The 24,060-nt window shown below is 33.8% G+C and overlaps 1 protein-coding gene across 6 annotated transcripts in view; it reads left to right on the top strand.

The window, feature by feature from the left end:
* The window catches only part of LOC149783106 (uncharacterized), a 78,502-nt gene extending 54,699 nt beyond the window's left edge, over window positions 1-23,803 (top strand). For 3 of the 6 annotated variants that reach the window (XM_089931325.1, XM_089931324.1, XM_089931323.1), the window contains 6 exons: window positions 1,008-1,110; window positions 1,503-1,581; window positions 5,320-5,421; window positions 11,800-11,975; window positions 12,402-12,530; window positions 17,443-23,803. In XM_089931325.1, coding sequence (XP_089787451.1) covers window positions 1,008-1,110; window positions 1,503-1,581; window positions 5,320-5,421; window positions 11,800-11,975; window positions 12,402-12,530; window positions 17,443-17,740 — 887 coding nt within the window. In that variant the 3' untranslated portion in view covers window positions 17,741-23,803. The remainder of the gene's footprint in view (window positions 1-1,007; window positions 1,111-1,502; window positions 1,582-5,319; window positions 5,422-11,799; window positions 11,976-12,401; window positions 12,531-17,442) is intronic. The other 3 variants (XR_016413545.1, XR_016413544.1, XR_016413546.1) reach the window with 3 other exon arrangements.
* The last annotated feature ends 257 nt before the right edge of the window (window positions 23,804-24,060 follow it).

Raw genomic sequence — 24,060 nt, 5'->3', positions numbered from 1 at the left:
AAGAGGTGTTATCTGTATTTCAATATTGCGTAACTGAGTCTGTAACTGTTTTCTTTATCAATGGCCTTTTTTATTGTGGCTGAATGTGTGCCAGATATACAGGAAATTACAAAGGAGATAACGTTTGCATCCGATTCATTACTTTGCGTTCGCCCATTAGTTACATACCAGAAGATACAGGTCTGTTTGATCTCCCAGTGAAGCATTCATAAGAGAACTGGCTCACTCAAAAATTTTATAGTTGACGGATAATGCACGTCGTCGTAACTGTTTACCGGCTGAACCAGCTTTTAGTAACTCAGTGTAATGAAGGTCAAAACAGACAGGCAATGCATACCATAGACAACCGTGTGTCTGATATGTATTGTAAAGTAGCTAGGAAACAAAATGGTTAGTCAAAATTGTGATTTCATGACAAGTATGCATTTCAAACCAAGAAATAATAAATCTTTATTGTTATTTTCATTTTTGGTATGCAAATTAATGCATAAAAATATGTGGTCCGGAGATCAATATACAACAGAATTATTTTGCCACTTCAGTATTGTACATGGCCACACTTTTCTGTTTTAGAACATATAAACAATTCTTTACATCATTCCATTGTCTCGTGTTCTTTCCTATTTTTGTTTCCATTGTACTTATTTTTTTTCTTGGACTAAGTTTGGAAATGCATACAAATCTTGATGCGTAATGGTGTCAGAAAGGAGAAAGAATACTTTCTACAATCTGTTTTAAGTATTTAAAGAATTTTCATTGCTTTCCCTCTCATGTTTTTTGTTGTTGTCTAAAAGCATCTAAACTCCATAACTTCTTTTAATAAATAGCTGATCCAATTGGAAAAAAAAATATTTTTCCTGTGGTGCCAACATTCATAAAGGTAACGCCTCTTTGATATATTTTATTACGAAATTGGAAAATACATTAAAATGCGCTAAAATGACTAAAATATATAGATTTTATGAAAATATTTCCTAGTTAATACTCTTTCGTAATGATTTTCATAGTTTCTCAGGATGGCAAAAAGAAGCAAGAATTCTTTAGATTGGAACTCCGACGGATTAAAACCGGTCTAGAAAAGGAAGCAAGCAAGATTAAAAAGCCAAAAGAGTAAGAATTTCTCCAACATTTATTTTATAAGTACAGCATAACATGGTCCATCTATGAATTTCTCATGAATGTTAAAGAGAATTGTACATTTATCTATTATTTCACACCATATTGTGACGTATTAATCTCTGTCAAGTACATGCTGTCCATACAGGCTGGACTGAGTTCAGAATATCACATGTCTGTCTTGTAGAATAATATTGCACTGCCAGTCAGATCAAAATTTCAAAAATGTCCACAATGGCAGATTGATATATATATATATATATATATATATATATATATATATATATATATATATATATATATATATATATATATATATATATATATCTACGATGTATGTTTGTAAAATGTTGCAGAACCTTAGTGAATCATTATTTTTTCCACAGGAGAGATTACTATCCGTTTGTATGGACAAGTCTAGCACCGTACTACGATACAACAACTGCCCAATATTTAATTCCCCTGGTGAGTAGACATGATACAATGGTGTCACTTCTTTATTTCTAATTATTAAAAGAAGTCCATAAATTTGAGCTAGAAATGTGACATGCCTTTATTTTACATTTGCTTTTGTTTTAAAAATATTTAATGTAAATGGTTGAATTTTTAACAATTTTGATTTAGGTGTACAATTTTCCTCCAAGTTAGATGGATAATTAATGTTAATCCTTCTACAATTTTTAAACATTTGTTATTTCTAAAAGTCAGAGAAAGATTTTAAATCAGTGCAAGGTAAATATTGTGCAATGTGTCCTGTGTGATACATCTTCCATCTATGTAGTTTGACTTTGTGCTATGTGTCCTGTGTGATACATCTTTTAACTATGTAGTTTGATGTTGTGCTATGTGCCCTGTGTGATACAGCTTTCATCTGTATAGTTTAATGTTGTGTTGTGACCTGTGTGATACATCTTTCATCTATGTAGTTTGATGTTGTGCTATGTGCCCTGTGTGATACATCTTTCACCTATGTAGTTTGATGTTGTGCTATTTATCCTGTGTGATATATTTATCATCTATGTAGTTTGATGTTGTGCTATGTGTCCTGTGTGATACATCTTTCATCTACGTATTTTAATGTTGTGTTGTGTCCTGTATGAGTCATCTTTCACCTATGTAGTTTGATGTTGTGCTATTTATCCTGTGTGATACATCTTTCATCTATGTAGTTTGATGTTGTGCTATGTGCCCTGTGTGATACATCTTTCAACTATGTAGTTTGATGTTGTGCTATGTGCTCTGTGTGATACATCTTTCAACTATGCAAGTTTGATGTTGTGTTGTGTCCTGTGTGATACATCTTTCATCTATGTAGTTTGATGTTGTGATATGTGCCCTGTGTAATACATCTTTCAACTATGTAGTTTAATGTTGTGCTATGTGCCCTGTATGATACATCTTTCATCTATGTAGTTTGATGTTGTGCTATGTGTCCTGTGTGATACATCTTTCATCTATGTAGTTTGATGTTGTGCTATGTGCCCTGTGTGATACATCTTTCATCTATGTAGTTTGACGTTGTGCTATTTATCCTGTGTGATACCTCTTTCACCTATGTAGTTTGATGTTGTGCTATTTATCCTGTGTGATACATCTTTTATGTATGTAGTTTGATGTTGTGCTATGTGCCCTGTGTGATACATCTTTCAGCTATGTAGTTTGATGTTGTGTTGTGTCCTGTGTGATACATCTTTCATCTATGTAGTTTGATGTTGTGATATGTGCCCTGTGTAATACATCTTTCAGCTATGTAGTTTAATGTTGTGCTATGTGCCCTGTGTGATACATCTTTCAACTATATAGTTTGATGTTGTGCTATGTGCCCTGTGTGATACATCTTTCATATATGTAGTTTGATGTGCTATGTGTCCTGTGTGATACATCTTTCATCTATGTAGTTTGATGTTGTGCTATGTGCCCTGTGTGATACATCTTTCATCTATGTAGTTTGACGTTGTGCTATTTATCCTGTGTGATACATCTTTCATCTATGTAGTTTGATGTTGTGATATGTGCCCTGTGTAATACATCTTTCAACTATGTAGTTTGATGTTGTGCTATGTGCCCTGTGTGATACATTTTTCAGCTATGTAGTTTGATGTTGTGTTGTGTCCTGTGTGATACATCTTTCACCTATGTAGTTTGATGTTGTGCTATGTGCCCTGTGTGATACATCTTTCAACTATGTAGTTTGATGTTGTGCTATGTGCCCTGTGTGATACATCTTTCATCTATGTAGTTTGATGTTTTGCTATTTATCCTGCGTGATACATCTTTTATCTATGTAGTTTGATGTTGTGCTATGTGCCCTGTGTGATACATCTTTCAACTATGAAGTTTGATGTTGTGTTGTGTCGTGTGTGATACATCTTTCATCTATGTAGTTTAATGTTGTGCTATGTGCCCTGTGTAATACATCTTTCAACTATGTAGTTTAATGTTGTGCTATGTGCCCTGTGTGATACATCTTTCAACTATGTAGTTTGATGTTGTGCTATGTGCCCTGTGTGATACATCTTTCACCTATGTAGTTTGATGTTGTGCTATGTGTCCTGTGTGATACATCTTTCATCTATGTAGTTTGATGTTGTGATATGTGCCCTGTGTAATACATCTTTCAACTATGTAGTTTAATGTTGTGCTATGTGCCCTGTGTGATACATCTTTCAACTATGTAGTTTGATGTTGTGCTATGTGCCCTGTGTGATACATCTTTCACCTATGTAGTTTGATGTTGTGCTATGTGTCCTGTGTGATACATCTTTCATCTATGTAGTTTGATGTTGTGCTATGTGCCCTGTGTGATACATCTTTCACCTATGTAGTTTGATGTTGTGCTATGTGTCCTGTGTGATACATCTTTCATCTATGTAGTTTGATGTTGTGCTATGTGCCCTGTGTGATACATCTTTCAACTATGTAGCTTGATGTTGTGTTGTGTCGTGTGTGATACATCTTTCATCTATGTAGTTTGATGTTGTGATATGTGCCCTGTGTAATACATCTTTCAGCTATGTAGTTTAATGTTGTGCTATGTGCCCTGTGTGATACATCTTTCAACTATGTAGTTTGATGTTGTGCTATGTGCCCTGTGTGATACATCTTTCAACTATGTAGTTTGATGTTGTGATAAAGTGTCCTGTGTGATAAATCTTTCAACTATGTAGTTTGTTTTGTGTCTGTGGCAGGTATGAAATGTCCTCCTTACTTTGTTATGTGCTTTTTATGTATATTGTATGTATCCTGTGTGTTAAGTCTTTTGTCTGTGTAGTTTGCTGTTTTTGTCTGTATATTGTGTGATAATCTTTTATTTGTGTAGTTTGCTTTTGTGTGTCTGTGTCCAGTGTGTTAGGTCTTCTGTTTGTGCTGTTTTTGTGATGTTTGGGTTTATATCCTATGTGCTACATCTTTGATCTGTGTAGTCTGTTTTGTGTTGTATGTGAATGCATACTGTGTGATACAGAATCCTTATATTACAAGTAATAGGCTCCATCATTGTAATAATGATGATGATGATGATGATGATGATGATGATTATAATGATAGTGATGATGATGATGCATTGATATTAATCACTGTCACTGAAATAAAACATTGCATGATGAATAACAGACATGCAAGAGTAAATTTTATAATGAATAATTGCCTTGCATGAGTAACTCTCATGCATGAGTACATATCATAATGAATAATTGTCATGCATGAGTAATTGTCATCATGACTAACTCATGATGAGTTATTAATGAGTAACTGTCATAATGAACAATTACCATTAGTAATTGTCATGCATGAGTAACTGTCATGCATGATTAATTGTCATGCTGAATAATTGTCACACATTAGTAATTATGATGGGTAATTGTAATGATGAATAATTGTAATGATGAATAATTGTCATGCATGAGTAATTGTCATGAGTAACTGTCTTGCATGAATAATTGACATGATGAGTAACTGTCATTCATGAGTAACTGTCATTTGTGAGTAACTGTCATGCATGAGTAATTGGCATGATGAGTAACTATCATGCATGAATAGTCATGATGAGTAACTGTCATGCATGAGTAATTGTCATAATGAGTAATTGTCATTAATAAGAAACAGATACATTAAATCTTTTTTGAAAGTACAAACATTTTTAACAAGACCTGTAAATTCACATATAGCCAAAAAATGCAGAAATAATTTCTTTCTGTTTAACAGAATACAGAAGAAGACAAAGACAAGGAGCAGAAAGATGGAAAAGAGGAAGTTGCTGATGAAAAGCATACCAAGAAGAAGAATCCAGAAATGGAAAAGCTTGCTGTAAGACTCGTATAAAGCTTGCTCTAAGACTTGTATAAGCTTGCTGTAAGATTCGTATAAAGCTTGCAATAAGACTCATATAAAGCTTGCTGTAAGACTCATATAAAGCTTGAAATAAGATTTGTATAAAGCTTGCTGTAAGACTCATATTATTCTTGCTGTAAGATTTGGATAAGGCATGCTGTATGACTCATGTAAAGGTTGCTGTAGGACTCATATAAAGCTTGCTGTAAGAATAAATTGTTCTTGCTGTAAGATTCGAATAAGTCATGCTGTAAGACTCATGTAAAGGTTGCTGTAAGACTTGTATAAAGCTTTCTGTAAGACTCGTATTATTCTTGCTGTAAGACTCGTATAAAACTTGCTGTAAGACTCGTATAAAGCTTACTGTAAGACTTGTATAAAGCTTGTTGTAAGACTCAATTATTCTTGCTGTAAGATTTGTATAAAGCTTGCTGTAAGACTAATAATATTCTTGCTGTAAGATTCATACTAAAATTGCTGTAAGACTTGTATGGAAAAAAATCATGCCCTTTCAAAATTGAACAGGGTTCACAATGAATGCAGATGCTTTTATCACATTGATTTAATAGGTCTGTGATTGGAGTTCGATTTGTTATCACATTGATTTAACAGATATATTATTACAGTTTGATTTTAAAAACTCATCATTTTATAAGATCCTGATCACCTGAGTATCATTCGCATTATTGTTGCTCACCTCATTACATTCAAGTTATCTAAACAATGGTAAAAGAACAGCAACCTTTGTTGACAAAACTCCTTCAAATGACAGTCATCATACCAAACATTAACAGAAAATGCAATGTCAATCAGATGACAAAGTCATTACACCAAACATGAACAGAAAATGCAATGATGACCAGATGACAAAATTCATTGTACTAACATTAGTACATGGTCAAACTAGGCTTCAGTTTTAGGGAGAAGTGACTTCCACAGAACATGGAGAAGAAAGTGGGAGCTAAACAGGAAGAAGTCTCAGTATGCATTTAACTTTAGTTTTAAGAAATACTTTATTTTCAAGTTGAAAAATGTGTGTTGTATGTTTATTATCAACACATTTTGCATGTGTAAGCAAATTATTATATTCAAACCCACTGTATTCCTAATTGAGGATCGGATTGAGATGCGTGCAGTGCATTTTGACCATATGACTTTAAAAGAGCATAACATAAATTCCATGTTGTAATTAATTTAGTTGATAGGAGTAATGAGATCAGAATCATGTAATTGTAAAAATGTTAAATAAACCACTGTGTTTGTATAAAATTGTAAAAGAAGAGTTGAAACTCCTTTGAAATGACCTCTGTAACATGTACATGGGAGCAAATGACTTAATACTGTTCATCATAATTTCATTGTTGCCAATAAAATATTATGGTAACTATTCATAGACAACACAGTGAATGATTAAAATTGATATATGACTGAACTTCTTTCCAACGGAACTGACATGAACTAGACCCTTCTTTCCAACCAAATTGACACAAACTAGACCCTTCTTTCCAACCAAATTGACACAAACTAGACCCTTCTTTCCAACCAAATTGACACATACTAGACCCTTCTTTCCAACCAAATTGACACAAACTAAACCCTTCTTTCCAACCAAATTGACATGAACTAGACCCTTCTTTCCAACCAAATTGACATGAACTAAACCCTTCTTTCCAACCAAATTGACATGAACTAAACCCTTCTTTCCAACCAAATTGACACAAACTAAACCCTTCTTTCCAACCAAATTGACATGAACTAGACCCTTCTTCCCAACCAAATTGACACAAACTAGACCTTTCTTTCCAACCAAATTGACAGAAACTAAACCCTTCTTTCCAACCAAATTGACATGAACTAGACCCTTCTTTCCAACCAATTTGAATGAACTAGACACTTCTTTCCAACTAAATTGACACAACGAGGAACATGTATTGTGCCATTGTGCATCTATGTTTAGAAAGAGGTCATTTCTTAACATAATGACTCACTTTCTAGCTCATTACAACAATCCATTGATAGGAGTGCAAAACATCCATGCCCCAAACCCCCAAAGCACTCAAGCCTTAATCCCAAAACATTAATGCAAAAGACCCCGAAACAGCAAGCCTAAAACCCCAAACAGTTCAACCTAAGACTTCCACAAACACACAAACCTAAGACAACGAAACAGGCAAGCATAAAACACTAACACACTCAAGTTTAAAACCTGCAAACCCTCAGGCCCAAAATCCCCCAAACTCTTGCCTAAGACCCCAAAACAATTGATTTTTAAACACATAACACTCAAGCCTCAAAATACTCAAGCTAAAAAGCCACCCAAACACTTAAGCACACAACCTCAAAACACTCAAGTCTAAAATGCCCCCAAACTGTAGCATAAAACCCAAAACACTCAAGTCTAGGACCTCAAAGCCTTTAAGCGTAGGACCCCAAACAAGGTTGAGTTGGAAACTCCAACAGGCACTCAAATTAAAAAGATATGGTAATTCTGAAATTCAAATTATGTTAAAAATAAAGATTAAATTGCATAATTTTCAGACATTCTGGAACATTAAAACTCTTGAACATGAGTTGGAACATGAGCTTGAGATTGTTGTTTTGACCATTCACAAATGACCTTTTTGACCACTCACAAATGACCTTTCTTGACCACTCACAAATGACATTAATTTTTTGACCACTAACAAGTGACCTTTTTTGACTCACAAATGACCTTTTTTGACTTTGCACAGATGACCATTTTTGACCATTCACAAATGACCTATTTTGACCACTGACAAATGGCATTAATTTTTTCACCACTCACAAATGACCTTTTACACCACTTACAAATGACCTTTTTACACCACTCACAAATGACACTGCTTTTTTGAAAGCTTTGGTGTTCATTAGATGATAGTGAAATTTTAATCTCAGAATGAGGCTTAGAGTTTTAGGATCCCCAGAATGAGGCTTAGAGTTTTAGGATCCCCAGAATGAGGCTTAGAGTTTTAGGATCCCCAGAATGAGGCTTACAGTTTTAGGATCCCCAGAATGAGGTTTAGAGTTTTAGGGTCCCCAGAATGAGGCTTTGAGTTTTAGGATCCCCAGATCTGAACTTTGTTTCTTATTTTATGATGTTCCTCAAGTATTATTTATGATATGAAGTATTTGAGCCTAAGTTTTGGACATTTAGATGGAGTTTGAGTTTTGTAATCAAAATATTTATAGAAATACAGATCTTTGTCTTGAAAAGAAATGCAATAACTATGCACATGTGTCCAAAAGTGTAATGTTTATTATGTTTGTGTTTATTTATTCTATTTACTTTTACATTATTTCACAAAATTATGTTTGTATGCAGTACAATACTATGAACTGTTCACAAAAATGCAGTGAGCATTTAAAAAGTCAATCCTTAAAAGAACGAACACATCTATAATTTTCTTCCTTAATCCTAATTTGCTGTTCCTGATGAAACATATAAATTAACTACAAGAAACCAAGCTGTGCAACATCTGTTGCCTCCACCACCACCCCAAGAGTTTCATGATCTGTTTTACAATAACAGTAATATTGACTGAAATCCTTTTGCCTGCAACAGCATGGTATTCTTTTAAATTTTACTTACACTTAAGAAGAACTTGATCTCATACTAGGTGTGAATTGTATTGTCCATAAGAAGAGCTTGATCTCATACCAAGTTGGATTTGTATTGATTGTAAGAAGAGCTTGATCTCATACCAGGTGTGAATTGTATTGACTGTAAGAAGAGCTTGATCTCATATCAAGTTGGAATTGTATTGTCCATAAGAAGAGTTTGATCTCATATCAGATGTGACTTTTATTGACTGTAAGAAGAGCTTGATCTCATACCAGGTGTGAATTGTATTGAATGTAAGAAGAGCTTTATCTTATATCAGGTGTGAATTTATTGACCATAAGAAGAGCTTGATTTCATACCATGTGTGAATTGTATTTATCATAATAAGAGCTTGATCTCATACCAGGTGTGAATTGTATTGAATGTAAGAAGAGCATGATCTCATACCAGGTGTGAATTGTATTGAATGTAAGAAGAGCTTGATCTCATACCAGGTGTGAATTGTATTGACTGTAAGAAGAGCTTGATCTCATATTAAGTTGGAATTGTATTGATTGTAAGAACAGCTTGATCTCATACCAAGTGTGAATTGTATGGAATGTAAGAAGAGCTTGATCTCATACCAGTGTGAATTGTATTGAATTTAAGAAGAATTTAATCTCATATCAGGTGTGAATTGTATTGAATTTAAGAAGAGCTTAATCTCATACCGGATGTGAATTGTATCGAATGTAAGAAGAGCTTGATCTCATGGTATGGACTGTATTGACCATAAGTGGGAATAGTACTGACCAGAAGAATAGCTTTATCTCATACCAGGTGTGAATTGTAAGGACCATAGACAACCCATTTAACATTAAACTGATCATTTCCTTTCATTATGATTGTTATAGAATGGAAACAACCCTGATGAATACCATATTTCAAAGTGAACATAACAATTCACCGCATCAATCATGACAAGACAAGGCGACTATATTGACTTTCATTAGACAAATTGAACTGTACTGATGCAGAGTCAGTACATAACTTGCAGACTGTGTAATATATTACCATGGTTACAATAATATACATAGACATTTTCAGAGGCAACAACCATAACTGCTTCAATTTAATAACGATCTTTAATAAGCAATACTTTTGTTCACATAAATAAATGCATGAGCATGCATGTGCACACACACACACAAACACGTCTTCCATCAACTCCCACCCCACCATCCTCATTTATCATGCCCATTCTCTGTCAAACACATCTGAGTCATCATTTCTGTCAATTTTCTTTCTTTGGAACATTTTCTCATTTGCATGTCAGATCATGTATCAAACAGTCTTTCATCATCTTTGTATGTCATATCATGTATTTATAGGTTACTGCATTTGTATGGGAAAATATGAACAAGTTTTTCAAATGGAAATACTGCACAACCTTGAAATGCAGTATATCCTTCTGACAAAATGAGTTCATATTTTCCCATACAAATGCACTAACCTTTTTATTATGTGCTCATTTTCTTATTCTACCTAAAGCTTAATTATATTAACAAAAATACACTACAAGAAACAAAGTAACTGAATGTATGCCATATTCCAAACTAAATACACAAGCGCATATTCATCATTACACAACAACAACATTATTACTGCACACATAACTCCGCCCAGATAAATTTGAACTTAGTCGCATGCTCGACATAACTTTTGAAAGCAAATGGCATGTCTAGTTAAAATTGAGATTTGGAATCATATTGTGAATGAATGCACATTGCAACAACCTTTCCATTTGATCTGGAATGAATAGATTTTGGTTTTTTTCTTCAATTACATGAAATTTTGTGATTATGGACTGGATTTGTATGTGACAATTCCACATGAAATACATCGGATTGAAGAAGCAAGGGAGAAGTGTGTTGACATCTGCAAATGTGTTTCTTTTTCTGTCAGTGAATGTTTGAAATCATAATGTGAGAAAAATATGAAGTCTTTCAATTGCAATTATCAAAAAGACACTATGGAATTTAATGCTTATTTCATTTTGAGTGCAGTAAGGAGTACAATTTTGAATGTGTAATTGAGAACCTATGACATGGCTCATATAATTTGGATTTGCAGAACTAAGAAAGTACATTTTGAGGAAATTCAGGATGTAAAACTGTAAGCATATTTTTTTGCCATTCTTATCACCAGCTGAAGAAGACAGTATATGCCTTGTCATTTGTATGTTTTTTGTAAGGACCCTTTCTTGCATCTGTTCTATAGCTGCCTAAATCTGAAACATTGTGTCAAAAAAGTTAATGCAGAATGTGCCAAAGCAGCTGGTATGTGGCAGTTCATGAAACATCTACTTTACTTCATTCAGAAACAAATTTAAACAACCGCAACGTAAAGCGCCTACTACGTGAGTTTACATGATTTGTTTACAAATCAAAAGTGCTGGCATCTGTATCTATTGTTTGTTTACAATAGAAAGTAGTTCCTTTATGCACATGAATGCAATATGTGTATTTGAACACGAGTTCAGTATCCGGTAATATTGCACGATTCTGACAATGTAAAGTTAATGGAGAAAAAATGAGCATATAATAACTAACATTATTTCATCTTTGTACGGTATGTCATATTATGTATGTAACATTATTTCATCTTTGTACTGGTATGTCATATTATGTATCTAACATTATTTCATATTTGTATGTCATGTCATGTTTCCAACATTATTTCGTCTTTGTATGTCATATCATGTTTCTAGCATTATTTCATCATCTTTGCAGTATGAGAAAAGTATCCGAGCATACCTGACCCGTAACACAGCCATTGGATTATGTGACCCATGGGTTGATCTGAACATGGACAAACGATTTTTGGAGTTTCCTAAAATTGAAACACCAGAGGAGAAACAAAAGAAACAAGCTGAAGAAGCGGCCAAAGGTTCATCGGCAGAAAAAGGGTACTACTACTATTACTAATACTGTTGCTACTATTGTTACTGCTGCTGTTACTACTACTACTACTACTACTACATCACAAGTAATGAAAGTAGGGTAGAACTTGAAGCAGCAAGTGATGATGGTAATAGTCATGGTTGTAGAAGCAGAGCTCATGAGACAAAGATATTAGTAGCAAAAACAGCAATAATAATAATAATAATAATAATCACATTATTAACAACAACAGCAACAGTTGGTTCTAATATCCCATTGTATGTTGATATTAGTGCTTTTAACAATGATGGTAGTGGAAGTAAAAGTGATAACAGTGGCATAAATGGTTGTTAGTTTGAGACAATAGCAACTAATACTACATTGTATACTACTACTACTACTACTAATAATAATAATAATTATAATAGTAAAGCATTTTGTTCCAATTGCAGAGAAAAAGCTAAAAAGACCAGACCTCCTAAAGAGGGTAGCACACGACTTCCAAAATTTCCAGTTATTACCTTGGAAAAGAAAGAGTTAGCTACCAAGCCATTACATTACAATGACGTGCCAATGCTTAGGTGAGTATATAATAATACAAAATATCTACAAGCCATTACATTACAATGACGTGCCAATGCTTAGGTGAGTATATAATAATACAAAATATCTACAAGCCATTATATTACAGTGACGTGCCAATGCTTAGGTGAGTATATAATAAAACAAAATATCTACAAGTAATAATACAAAATATCTATAAGCCATTACATTACAATGACGTGCCATTGCTTAGGTGAGTATATAATAATACAAAATATCTACAAGCCATTACATTACAATGACATGCCAATGCTTAGGTGAGTATATAATAAAACAAAATATCTACAAGTAATAATGCAAAATATCTACAAGCCATTACATTACAATGACGTGCCAATGCTTAGGTGAGTATATAATAATACAAAATATCTACAAGCCATTACATTACAGTGACGTGCCAATGCTTAGGTGAGTATATAATAAAACAAAATATCTACAAGCCATTACATTACAATGACATGCCAATGCTTAGGTGAGTATATAATAATACAAAATATCTACAAGCCATTACATTACAGTGACGTGCCAATGCTTACGTGAGTATATAATAATACAAAATATCTACAAGCCATTACATTACAATGACGTGCCAATGCTTACGTGAGTATATAATAAAACAAAATATCTACAAGCCATTACATTACAATGACATGCCAATGCTTAGGTGAGTATATAATAATACAAAATATCTACAAGCCATTACATTACAATGACGTGCCAATGCTTAGGTGAGTATATAATAAAACAAAATATCTACAAGTAATAATACAAAATATCTACAAGCCATTACATTACAATGACATGCCAATGCTTAGGTGAGTATATAATAATACAAAATATCTACAAGTAATAATGCAAAATATCTACAAGCCATTACATTACAATGACATGCCAATGCTTAGGTGAGTATATAATAAAACAAAATATCTACAAGTAATAATACAAAATATCTACAAGCCATTACATTACAATGACGTGCCAATGCTTAGGTGAGTATATAATAAAACAAAATATCTACAAGTAATAATACAAAATATCTACAAGCCATTACATTACAATGACATGCCAGTGCTTAGGTGAGTATATAATAATACAAAATATCTACAAGCCATTACATTACAATGACGTGCCAATGCTTAGGTGAGTATATAATAAAACAAAATATCTACAAGCCATTACATTACAATGACGTGCCAATGCTTAGGTGAGTATATAATAAAACAAAATATCTACAAGCCATTACATTACAATGACGTGCCAATGCTTAGGTGAGTATATAATAATACAAAATATCTACAAGTAATAATACAAAATATCTACAAGCCATTACATTACAATGACATGCCAGTGCTTAGGTGAGTATATAATAATACAAAATATCTACAAGCCATTACATTACAATGACGTGCCAATGCTTAGGTGAGTATATAATAATACAAAATATCTACAGGTAATAATACAAAATATCTACAAGCCATTACATTACAATGACGTGCCAATGCTTAGGTGAGTATATAATAATACAAAATATCTACAAGCCATTACATTACAATGACATGCCAATGCTTAGGTGAGTATATAATAATACAAAATATCTACAAGTAATAATACAAAATATCTACAAGTCATTACATTACAATGACGTGCCAATGCTTATGTGAGTATATAATAATACAAAATATCTACAAGCCATTACATTACAATGACGTGCCAATGCTTAGGTGAGTATATAATATACAAAATATCCATCCTATGGTGAGTATTTAGTTTAAAATTCAAATATCCAAATTTTGGTGAGTATTTAATAAAGCATGAGTATTTAATAAACGTATCTGATGATCAAATTCATTAATGTAATCTAATCTACAATTGTTTAGTGACTTTTCTTTGCAGTTTTATATGGTTATCTCAAGTTTCGCAATTTGTTAAAAAATCTAAAGGGTATTTTTAACCTGATCTACCCCACTAGTAATTCTTGTTATAAACAGGTAATGGATTGATCTGGGTTGGGAGTGCACAGGCAATGGATTGATCTGGGTTTGGGAGTGCACAGGTAATGGATTGATCTGGGTTTGGGAGTGCACAGGTAGTGGATTGATCTGGGTTTGGGAGTGCACAGGTAATGGATTGATCTGGGTTTGGGAGTACACAGGTAATGGATTGATCTGGGTTTGGGAGTACACAGGTAATGGCTGGAACCACATGTATAAAGCATGAGGCAAGTCAATTCCTGGAATCACATGTAGAAAATATAAGTCAAGTGAATTCCTATTGCCTACACTTTGCACATGCCACAATTGTTTGACTAGTTAAGTAAACTTAATCATGTCCCAATCATCTGACAGAAGTAAAACATGCACCAAGGGTAATTTTGTACCCATTTGTCTGACACCAAAAGGTAGTTTATGTAGTCCTCTGACAGAAGTAAAACATGCACCAAGGGTAATTTTGTACCCAGTTGTCTGACACCAAAAGGTAGTTTATGTAGTCCTCTGACAGAAGTAAAACATGCACCAAGGGTAATTTTGTACACAGTTGTCTGACACCAAAAGGTAGTTTATGTAGTCCTCTGACAGAAGTAAAACATGCACCAAGGGTAATTTTGTACCCAGTTGTCTGACACCAAAAGGTAGTTTATGTAGTCCTCTGACAGAAGTAAAACATGCACCAAGGGTAATTTTGTACTCAGTTGTCTGACACCAAAAGGTAGTTTATGTAGTCCTCTGACAGAAGTAAAACATGCACTGAGGGTAATTTTGTACTCAGTTGTCTGACACCAAAAGGTAGTTTATGTAGTCCTCTGACAGAAGTAAAACATGCACCAAGGGTAATTTTGTACCCAGTTGTCTGACACCAAAAGGTAGTTTATGTAGTCCTCTGACAGAAGTAAAACATGCACTGAGGGTAATTTTGTACTCAGTTGTCTGACACCAAAAGGTAGTTTATGTAGTCCTCTGACAGAAGTAAAACATGCACCAAGGGTAATTTTGTACTCAGTTGTCTGACACCAAAAGGTAGTTTATGTAGTCCTCTGACAGAAGTAAAACATGCACCAAGGGTAATTTTGTACTCAGTTGTCTGACACCAAAAGGTAGTTTATGTAGTCCTCTGACAGAAGTAAAACATGCACCAAGGGTAATTTTGTACCCAGTTGTCTGACACCAAAAGGTAGTTTATGTAGTCCTCTGACAGAAGTAAAACATGCACTGAGGGTAATTTTGTACTCAGTTGTCTGACACCAAAAGGTAGTTTATGTAGTCCTCTGACAGAAGTAAAACATGCACCAAGGGTAATTTTATACTCAGTTGTCTGACACCAAAAGGTAGTTTATGTAGTCCTCTGACAAGTAAAACATGCACCAAGGGTAATTTTGTACCCAGTTGTCTGACACCAAAAGGTAGTTTATGTAGTCCTCTGACAGAAGTAAAACATGCACCAAGGGTAATTTTGTACTCAGTTGTCTGACACCAAAAGGTAGTTTATGTAGTCCTCTGACAGAAGTAAAACATGCACTGAGGGTAATTTTGTACTCAGTTGTCTGACACCAAAAGGTAGTTTATGTAGTCCTCTGACAGAAGTAAAACATGCACCAAGGGTAATTTTGTACTCAGTTGTCTGACACCAAAAGGTAGTTTATGTAGTCCTCTGACAGAAGTAAAACATGCACCAAGGGTAATTTTGTACCCATTTGTCTGACACCAAAAGGTAGTTTATGTAGTCCTCTGACAGATGTAAAACATGCACCAAGGGTAATTTTGTACCCAGACAACTGACATTAAAATACAAGATAAATGCAATGTTGTACACACACTTCCATGACAATTGACATTAAAATACAAGATAATACAATGTTGGGCACACACTTCCATAACAATTGACATTAAAATACAAGATAAATGCAATGTTGTACACACACTTCCATGACAGCTGACATTAAAACACAAGATAAATACAATGTTGTACACACACTTCCATGACAACTGACATTAAAATACAAGATAAATACAATGTTGGGCACACACTTCCATGACAAGTGACATTAAAATACAAGATAAATGCAATGTTGTGCACACACTTCCATGACAAGCATATCCTGACATTCTTAACATTATTAGAAAAAAAACCCAATTTATATAGACTTATTTTGTACATTAGGTAAATTGACAATATGTTTGACAAGGTTCTGTTAAGCCACTGGAGGATACTTCAAATTGTATGAACGTAATAATTTCTAAGTTATTGGTGTTGTACACTGGTGTCATAAGATTCATATACACATACAGGGAAACTTAATCAAACTTAATATATATATATATATATATATATATATATATATATATATATATATATAATGCACATTTGGTAGCATTTATATTTTGTGCATATTTAATGATAAAATGTTTTTTTAAAAATACATCAGCAGGTGATTTATAGGAAATATTGTTCAAGGATGGTTTTATGTGGTTATTAAGAATAAAATTGCAAAATGAAAAAAAGAGGGGTCAAAATCTACTCAAATGATTAAGAAATTCTTATTTATTGCCGTTGCATTGTTTTTTTTAATGATTTCATTGGAATGAAGCTTTAGTTGAACAGCTAATATCCAAAGATCAAAAGTTTGAAATATCAAAGTCAGCCATTTCTAATGGTTGATGATAAGTTGGAAGAAATGTTATCCAACACAAAGTTTTAAGTTATTTTATTAGATTTTCTTTTTGTCTGACCTTCCTTACTCCTGCAATATTTATATCACATGCTGCTATTGTTAATCTCATATACTTATAATTTATATCTCATATACTTGTAATTTTTATCTCATATACTTGTAATTTATATCTCATATACTTTTAATTTTTATCTCATGTACCTCTAACCTTGATTTCTTTTTAGAAGTGAATTTGAAACCAGCTTTAGCCTAAAGTCCAAAGAAAGGATGAAAAAAGACTACAAAAGAACGAAAGAAGACTTTTACCGAATGGAACTAGACCGACTAAATGAGATACATAAGTTGAATAGGCCTCACATGCGGCAAGCTTATTTCGCCTACCTCCAGAACACCCCAGGGTCTCGAGAGGCCATCTATGACTGCATGCTGGAAAGTGGATTCATGAAAAAGAAGAACAATCCACCAGAAAAGCCAAGAAATGAAAGCCCTACTTCTCAGAACGTGGAAGTGAAGGCACAATAGATGGTATACGTGTTGTATTTCTCACTGTTTAAGATGGCAACATTCTGTACGAGAATTTCTACAAATTCTCTTAGAGGTATATCAGAAATTTTCATTGGTTTATATTTGAAACAAGTCATAATATATAATGTCTTTAAAATATTTGGTGTTTTATCCGAAGGTGATTCTATTCTGGAAAACACTATATCCATTTTTGTCTTGCTATCTTTCTTCATGTTGTATAACTGTTCAAACAGGCTCTATGTTTTTGTTACGATGAGTCCAGAAGAGTGATAATGGGAACAATCAAAATAAGATAAGAGACATTAACATGTGTCTTTTAGATACTTTTAATTATATTATTTAGTAAATACTAAAACAATTAATGCAATCCTCACTAAGTTAATTCCATTTTACTATTGAAGTACAGTTTGGTAAAATTTTGGCACTTGAGATTGTGTTAAAAAGTGTTGTCATAGATTCTGATAATAATTTGTGAGGGCATTTATTTTGTTTTTGTCTTGGCATTTTTGAAGAATCCTGTTTGAACCCGTTTTTTCAGTATCTATTTTTCAATGTATGATAATGAAATAAGTTACGAATAGACCTGTGCGTCAGTTGAAATCCTATTGCCACTCCAGTATTTTTCTGTAAATAGAAAGATGATGACTTGAAGTATGTACTGAGAGATCATCAGGAATTATTGCCATGCCAAAATCACAATAGTCTGTACAAACTAGAATATATAACAAATATCATGGAGGGACAGTATCAACATCAGTGGCTGCTTTATGTGTGTAGTAATGTCTTCCCATATGAATTAATATGGTTTATGAGAAAAAGCAAATAAAGGAAATTCTTCAGAGTGCTTTATACTGATAACAATATTAAAATCAACATCTTGCAACACTAGCTTCTAAACTACAAACATACACCATACCTATAATAATAGTATCTAAAACACCAGTGTACAACACACACACACACACACACACACACCAGGGCTTGTGTTTTTGAGAAGCACGATTGCTCTCCCGTGCTGTCATGCTCCTTAAATTCCTTCTAGGAGAGTGACCCATTGCTCCCCCACCCAAATTTATTGTTAAAAACAAAGATTTTCAGATGTTTTCTGAGCTAACTTCTCGTTTTCCCCCAGATTTCATGGCATTTTCCTTTCACTAATACTTACATCTTTACAGGCTCTGCTGTTCTGATATATGATGTCACGTGTCGTAAACAACGAGAAAAATATTTGAGGCGAGTGAATACATCAAAAATACATGTAGAGCTGTTCACAGCTTTCCTGCATTGTACAAAACATGGGCCCTGACACACACACAAACACATACAAAAATACATACAAATGAACTAACATCAGACAACATTGTAATACATTGAATATATGTATAATAGGCTCATTCTACTGAATGTTTTCTGAATGTAGGCATATGATTTGCAATTATCAGAGAAACATTACTGAGTTGACTCTTCATGATCTAGTTTGTACTGCAATGACTGTTATCACTTATTTTCTTTCACAAATGTAAATGTGTTTGACTTAATCTGAAGACATCTGTGATATGAGTGTTAGAACATAAAATAATGAATGCATGAAATGTTGTTTTTTTTTTTGTACATTAAATATTATCAATTTGTTAAAAATTGCATTTATATTGTATTGTGATAATATAAATTGTATTCCTTCCGTAACATGCTTTCTTGTCTGTGAGATATAAGACCTTCAATGCATGCCACATAAAATAAAATAGATAAATTGCATTTTTCTATTTTAAAATGGTGATGATGTAATATTTCTGATATAGCAGAACAGTTTTTTAAAAAAGTGGTTGTGTACGTATTGAACAGTATTCAAGACAAGCATTGAGCTTGAAGAGGTACTTTTCACATCTTTTACGTCAAGAAATGAGCTGTTGTGAATTTTGTCCTGGTACTTTTCACATCTTTTACGTCAAGAAATGAGCTGTTGTGAATTTTGTCCTGGTACTTTTCACATCTTTTACGTCAAGAAATGAGCTGTTGTGAATTTTGTCCTGGTCCTTTCACATCTTTTACGTCAAGAAATGAGCTGTTGTGAATTTTGTCCTGGTCCTTTCACATCTTTTACGTCAAGAAATGAGCTGTTGTGAATTTTGTCCTGATCCTTTCACATCTTTTACGTCAAGAAATGAGCTGTTGTGAATTTTGTCCTGGTCCTTTCACATCTTTTACGTCAAGAAATGGGCTGTTGTGATTTTTGTCCTGGTCCTTTTACAAATCAGATGAACAACTTATTCGAAAATAATGAGACATTTCCATCCATGGGACTGTGGATATTGATTTTTGCAGTTTTATGCAAAATTGGCATCACAGTTCATTGGCATGAAAAAGATGCATGATACATCTGACATCATTTGACACAAAAGAAGGGGATCCACCAAAGTATGACGTACAATCTATCTACAAATATTGAATTAAGAGTTTTGCCATTGATATATCTTTTATTTATGACATGTAATAGATGAAATTTAAACAGTTTATCATGTTTCTTATTATTATTCTCCGTGTTCTCAGACAACAAATATAGGTCAGTGGGTTAGGGTCTTTGTACTCATGACATGCACTGGTATAAAGAAAGTAAAGAAATACTCACAAAAATGTAATGGAAGAAAAAAAGTAAGGGTGTGATTACCTTTTATTCAAAGTAGGCATGAACAAATTACCTACTGAGTTTCTTCTCAATGGATCGCTAAAAATGCTTCTTTGATCGACATGTTTCATTGACTAGTAAATGCATTATGTTAGTTTCCATCGGTTGTCTGTATGTGAACACGAACTAGAGAGAAAATATAGACAGAAATAATCATGAAGACTAATCTGTTTTTCCCTTTGTGAAAACGATGGACAAAGTTAAATAAAACAGGCATACAGTGACATCATCCACTTATAGATTGCCACTAAATAAAACAGGCATACAGTGACATCATCCACTTATAGATTGCCACTAAATAAAACAGGCATACAGTGACATCATCCACTTATAGATTGCCACTAAATAAAACAGGCATACAGTAACGTCATCCCCTAATAGTTTGCCACTAAATAAAACAGGCATACGGTGACATCATCCCACTAGGAGTTTCCACTAAATAAAACATGCATTCAGTGACATCATCCCACTAGGAGTTTGCCACACAAAAAACAGGTATAGATTTACATAATCCACTAATAGTTTGTCACTAACTAAAACAGGCATATAGTGACATCATCTCAATAGGAGTTTGCCACACAAAAAACAGGTATAGATTTACATCATCCACTATGAGTTTGCCACTATCGACAAGGGTAAATGAAACAGGTATAGAGTGACATCCTCCTACTAGGAGTTTGCCACAATAAAACGAGCATACAATGACATCATCCCACCACTAGCAGTTTGCCACTATCGACAAGGGTAAATAAAACAGGCATAGATTGACATCATCCGACTAGGAGTTTGCCACAATAAAACGAGCATACAATGACATCATCCCACCACTAGGAGTTTGCCACTATCGACAAGGGTAAATAAAACATGCATACAGTGACATCCTCCACCAATAGTTTGCCACTAAATAAAACAGGCATACAATGAGATCATCCACTAATAGTTTGCCACTAAAACAAACAGGCATACAATGACATCATCCAGTAACAGTTTGCCACTAAAAAAAAACAGGCATACAGTGACATCATCCACTAATTGCCACAAAATAAAACGGGCAATCAGTGACATCATCCACTAATTGCCACAAAATAAAACGGGCATACAGTGATATCATCCACTAATTGCCACTAAAAAGAAACAGGCATACAGTGACATCATCCACTAATTGCCACAAAATAAAACAGGCATACAACGACATTATCCCACCACTAGGAGTTTGCCACTATCGACAAGGGTAAATGAAACAGGCATACAATGCTACCATCCCACTAAACGTTTTGCTAAATAAATCTTGAGACAATACTTATTTTTAAAAATCTATTTATAGTATTTCAGAGGCTTTCTTCTTAAATTCCTTAAATGCTCGCCATACTTGATGATTTGCCTGTTTACCATAACAACAACAACAACAACAATAATAACAAAAATTAATAATAATAATAATAATAACATAAGATAAGGAGAAAAATAAGAAAGAGGAAATGGCTAGTCTGTCATGCTGATTGGAGCTTTAGGCAAAGAACAGACGATTTCATTAATATTTGTTATTCTTCTGATTTTACACGCACTACACTTGTAGCAACCACATCGACTGTAAATATTGCCCAAGATTTCAAGAACAAGAAAGTTCAAGATGTTTTGGTAGTATCCAAGGAAGTTAAAGAAGTATGTCTTGTATCCAAGGAAGTTAAAGAAGCCTGTATTGTATCCAAGGAAGCTAAAGATGACTTAATCATACGAATATTGATGAAATTATGATTAAATGAATTTCACTCTATTTTATATCGAGTTTCTGCTTTTTCTTTGGACCTGTTATTCATCCTGATGATGATGTTGATGATTTTGGTATGCTGATTCTTTTTTAGTTAAAAAAAATCCTACTTTCATTTTACATTATATACATAGAAATGTCTGTACCACTATTGTACTGACATGTCCGTACCCCTGTTGTACTGATACGTCCATGCCAATGTTGTACTGATATGTCCGTACCACTGTTGTACAGATATATCCGTATCCCTATTGTACTGATATGTCCGTACCACAATTGTACTATGTCCGTACCCCATTTATACTGATATGTCCGTACCACTATTGTACATATATCTCCATACTGATATGTTCGACTGATACTTTGTGTGGATACTGAATCAGGACAAAAGTGCATCCTATAAAAGATGTATAGAAAAGTCTGGAACACAACGTTTTTCTGTATTAAAATTCACACTTCCCATTTTGTGATTTAGTGAAAACAAATAAGCAAACAAAATCACGTGTTCATGCAATGAAATGTAAGCATTTATAGAACAACCTGATTGCTAGAGACTTTGAAATTGCCCCTAACATGCTGTCTACTTAGGTGTTTTCCAGACTGTTATATTTATTTACCTATCTCTGTCTTCATGTATTTATCTCCAAAAATGTTTGACTTCAAGAGCTCTGACAAAATTTCTAGCTTTGAAAGAGCAATGAAACATTATAGAATGTGGTTTTTTTTATGCCGAAAAATGTGGGTTGTGCCTGTTTGACTGTGGCAGAATATCGACATTGATCTGAGTTAGTTCTCTTGAATTATTAACCACGCTTATGTAGTACATTCATGATGTAGATATAACCAGGGCCAGATTAAGCCTTATGCTCTTCCTCCTGTTAGCCTTAGGCCCCTCCTCCTGTTAGCCTTAGGGCCCTCCTCCTGTTAGCCTTAGGCTCCTCCTCCTGTTAGCCGTAGGCCCTTCCTCTTGTTAGCCTTAGGCCCGTCTTCCTGTTAGCCTTAGGCCCTTCTTCCTGTTAGCCTTAGGCCCCTCCTCCTGTTAGCCTTAGACCCTTCTTCCTGTTAGCCTTAGGCCCCTCCTCCTGTTAGCCTTAGGCCCTCCTCCTATTAGCCTTAGACCCTTCTTCCTGTTAGCTTTGGCCCCTCCATTTGTTAGCCTTAGGCCCTTCCTCATGTTAGCCTTAGGCCCTTCTTCTTGTTAGCCTTAGGCCCCTCCTCCTGTTAACCTTAGGCCCCTCATAACCTTAATTCGGCCCTGGATATATCCATTTGTGATGCATTGTACCTATCCTTGAAATTTGTTAAATTGCAATATATTTGGATATGTACATGTGTGATTATATGTTGGTATCCAGAAATCTAATAAAGCATATAATTTTATACAGTATTGATTAGAGATGGGTTGGTATCCAGAAATCTAATAAAGCGTGTAATTTTATACAGTATTGATTAAAGATGGGTTGGTATCCAGAAATCTAATAAAGCATGTAATTTTATACAGTATTGATTAGAGATTGGTTTTTGAACATTCATTCATAGTTTTACCTCTTTGTTGTTTGTAAAAATTCTCAGTTGTAAGATATGATAAATAAACTTCTCATAAAATTGATTAGTTATTTTATATGCCTTCTTAATTGAAGCTATTTTACGTTTTCTTAATTGGAGTTATTTTACGTTTTCTTAATTACAGTTTCTTTATATGTCTTCTTAATTATAGTAATTTTGAATGTCTTCTTGATTGCAGGTATTTTATACGTCATTTTTAATTACAGGTATTTTATACATCATTTTTAATTACAGGTATTTTATACGTCATTTTTAATTACAGGTATTTTATAAGTCTTCTTAAGATATATCTTTAAATTG

The sequence above is a fragment of the Sinohyriopsis cumingii genome, chromosome 14 (genome assembly GCF_028554795.1).
Source record: "Sinohyriopsis cumingii isolate HCF-2022 chromosome 14, ASM2855479v2, whole genome shotgun sequence".
Lineage (NCBI taxonomy): Eukaryota > Metazoa > Mollusca > Bivalvia > Unionida > Unionidae > Sinohyriopsis > Sinohyriopsis cumingii.
Note: the sequence above shows the minus strand (reverse complement) of the source record. Positions and strands in the feature narration are given on the sequence as shown.